Source organism: Trypanosoma conorhini, assembly GCF_003719485.1.
Source record: "Trypanosoma conorhini strain 025E chromosome Unknown Tco_14.4_contig_01105, whole genome shotgun sequence".
NCBI classification, from domain to species: domain Eukaryota; phylum Euglenozoa; class Kinetoplastea; order Trypanosomatida; family Trypanosomatidae; genus Trypanosoma; species Trypanosoma conorhini.
Genome location: NW_021705194.1, coordinates 1 through 2,185, shown reverse-complemented (window position 1 = coordinate 2,185; position 2,185 = coordinate 1). Strand labels below are relative to the sequence as shown.

Sequence of the window (2,185 nt, the reverse complement as noted above, 5' to 3'; positions counted from 1 at the left end):
AGCGGTGCTCCTGTCCGTCAGCATCTTCTCAATGAATTTCCTGGTTTCCGGATAAGGCGAGCCAAACACAATCACAGCCTGCGGCCGAGTCGCGGCAAACTGATCCCACGCCTCGTCAAACTCCCTGTTGTCGGCGCCACCTTGCGCAGCTCTCTTCACGGTGAAGACGCCGCTCAGCGCGTAGCCCATCGCCGACATCACACTTTGTGCCTGCTCGTACTCGCGATCGCCAAAGGAGACACCCTGCAGGTACATGAAGCCCAGCCGAAGCACCCGCAGCTCAGCCACGGCGTAGCGGAGAAGTGCCAGCAGCTCTGTCGCAGGATCAGCGCGCACAAAGTACACGTTGGGGTTCCACCCACGCACCAAAGTGGACCCAGTAAACGGGGCAAAAGAGACGAGGCCATAGCGAGGCAAGACCGGAAGCACCTTCTTCACGGGAGCATCACCGAACTGGGCCAGAAGAGTGAGGATGTCCTTTTCTTTCTGCATCACTTTCTCCAGGACGGTGAGGTATTTCGTGCAATTTCGTCTCGCTTTCGACAATCTCAACCCGAAGGTCGCCCGCGGCCGTGGAGTTGTGCGCCCTCAGCGAGGCATACACGCCGGCGCAAAAAGCAGTGGACATAGAAGTGAATGCGCCAAAATCATTTCGCTTCAGCAGCAGCACCCTCACGGGGGCGGCAGGAGCTACTGCTTCGGCGGCTGCGCTGTGCGGGGGCAACGGAAGCAGCAGCAGCAGAAGGACGAGGAGGAGGAGGCACGGCGACGCCGCAGAGGGCCGCGAGCCAAAGTGCCCACTGCAGCCACGCCGCCTCCAACACACCGCCATAGCCACTGCCTTGCGACTGTCTTGCTGTCTATCCTGTAGCTTCCTACGGCAGTGAGGAAGAGAGAAGAGGAGGGCACGGTGCACAGGAAGCAGAGGAGGAGAGGATAAAGCGCCAGTGGGGGCGCGCACGGCATCACGGCAGCGCAATACAAACAAGGCTTCCCGCAGGCCACGGCGGGGACCACGCATGCATGGCACCAGGGCCGCGGATGCAGCCGGCAGCCGCGCGTGGTTGGCGCGGAGTGGGGCGCAAAGGAAAGGAACCAAAGAAAGCATGCAGATCAACAAAAAGGAGAAGAGGCAGGGCTGAACGCAGCGGGCCGCTCTCACACCCACCCGGCATCCCGTGCGTCAGTCACCAGCGCCGCACGAGGCACGCGCAAGGCCAGTGGACCACACATGCTACATTGCGAAAACCGTCACGGGGGCACGGAGCACAACTGCCGTGCCGTCGCGCGTGGACGCCCATTGTGTCGTTTTTGTTGCTCAGTGTGTGTCTGCCGCGCGACGTCCTCCCACATCAACTTACACCGGCGCCATTTGTTCTTTTCCCCCACCGTAACTATTCTGCCCCTGCACACGGAGCCCCATCACCCTTCTGCGAGGATTGCAACAGTGGCACCTTCGCCGTCGCGCAACGGATGCAGAGGTTGAATTCGGGCTCGCTTGCCGCATCCCTTGCCTCCGCAGGGATGTTGCCGAAGAGAACCAGCTTACGACCGGCGTTCTTTAACACACACCCCTCCACCGTCTCCGAATGGGAGTGCGAAGCCGAATAAAAACGAAGTAAACTATAAAAATAATGCCGCCCCCTCCTCCGGCAAACCGGCGGCGACATCCGCACCGTTGCTGGTCAAGGGCAGCTCAGGGCCTGCCAGAACGAAGAGGTCGCCAAGGAACCGGGCGAGTGGCTGGCCAAAGTAGGGCCCGGGTGCCTCCAACCCCTCCAGGCCGAAGCTGGCCCGTCAGGCCGCAAGGACCGGGCGGGAGAGGGCGTGCCCCGACGTCCCCTCGCACAGGCCGTTGCGAAGCCACGGCGCGCTTTTGTGCTTTGGTCCGCCCCTGTCTTGGAATCTGCCGGCAAGGGCGCCCTCTGTGTGCGCAAGCCGCGACAAAGGGTTGGGGGGCGGTGCAGACACTGCGCATTTCACGCCGAGGAAGTCTCGGCATGGACTCCTCCGTATCCTCTTCACGGCCATCGCAACTCCTCCTATTGGGGCGCTGCCGTTGCACACGCATGAGCAACCTCGGGCGCGCGTTGTGCCGTGAAAAGGGTGGGCGCCTTCGGCGGAGATGGGTGCTTGCGGGTGGCGTCGGGTCGCGTGCCGCTGGCAATGCGCGCCGGTAGTGCGT

General features: G+C 62.4%; 2 protein-coding genes across 2 annotated transcripts, besides 2 other annotated features; both read right to left on the bottom strand.

Moving 5' to 3' along the window:
• Positions 1 to 492, bottom strand: Tco025E_09416 (receptor-type adenylate cyclase; the record flags this gene model as incomplete). Its single annotated transcript, XM_029376235.1, has 1 exon — positions 1 to 492. A coding segment is annotated over one exon (492 nt), but the record flags the coding sequence as incomplete, so codon positions are not given.
• A 236-nt stretch (positions 493 to 728) lies between these two features.
• Positions 729 to 761: a microsatellite.
• A 124-nt stretch (positions 762 to 885) lies between these two features.
• Positions 886 to 937: a microsatellite.
• Positions 938 to 1,797: 860 nt separating this feature from the next.
• On the bottom strand, positions 1,798 to 2,185 carry Tco025E_09415 (uncharacterized protein; the record flags this gene model as incomplete). The annotated part of the gene is made up of 1 exon (XM_029376234.1): positions 1,798 to 2,185. A coding segment is annotated over one exon (388 nt), but the record flags the coding sequence as incomplete, so codon positions are not given.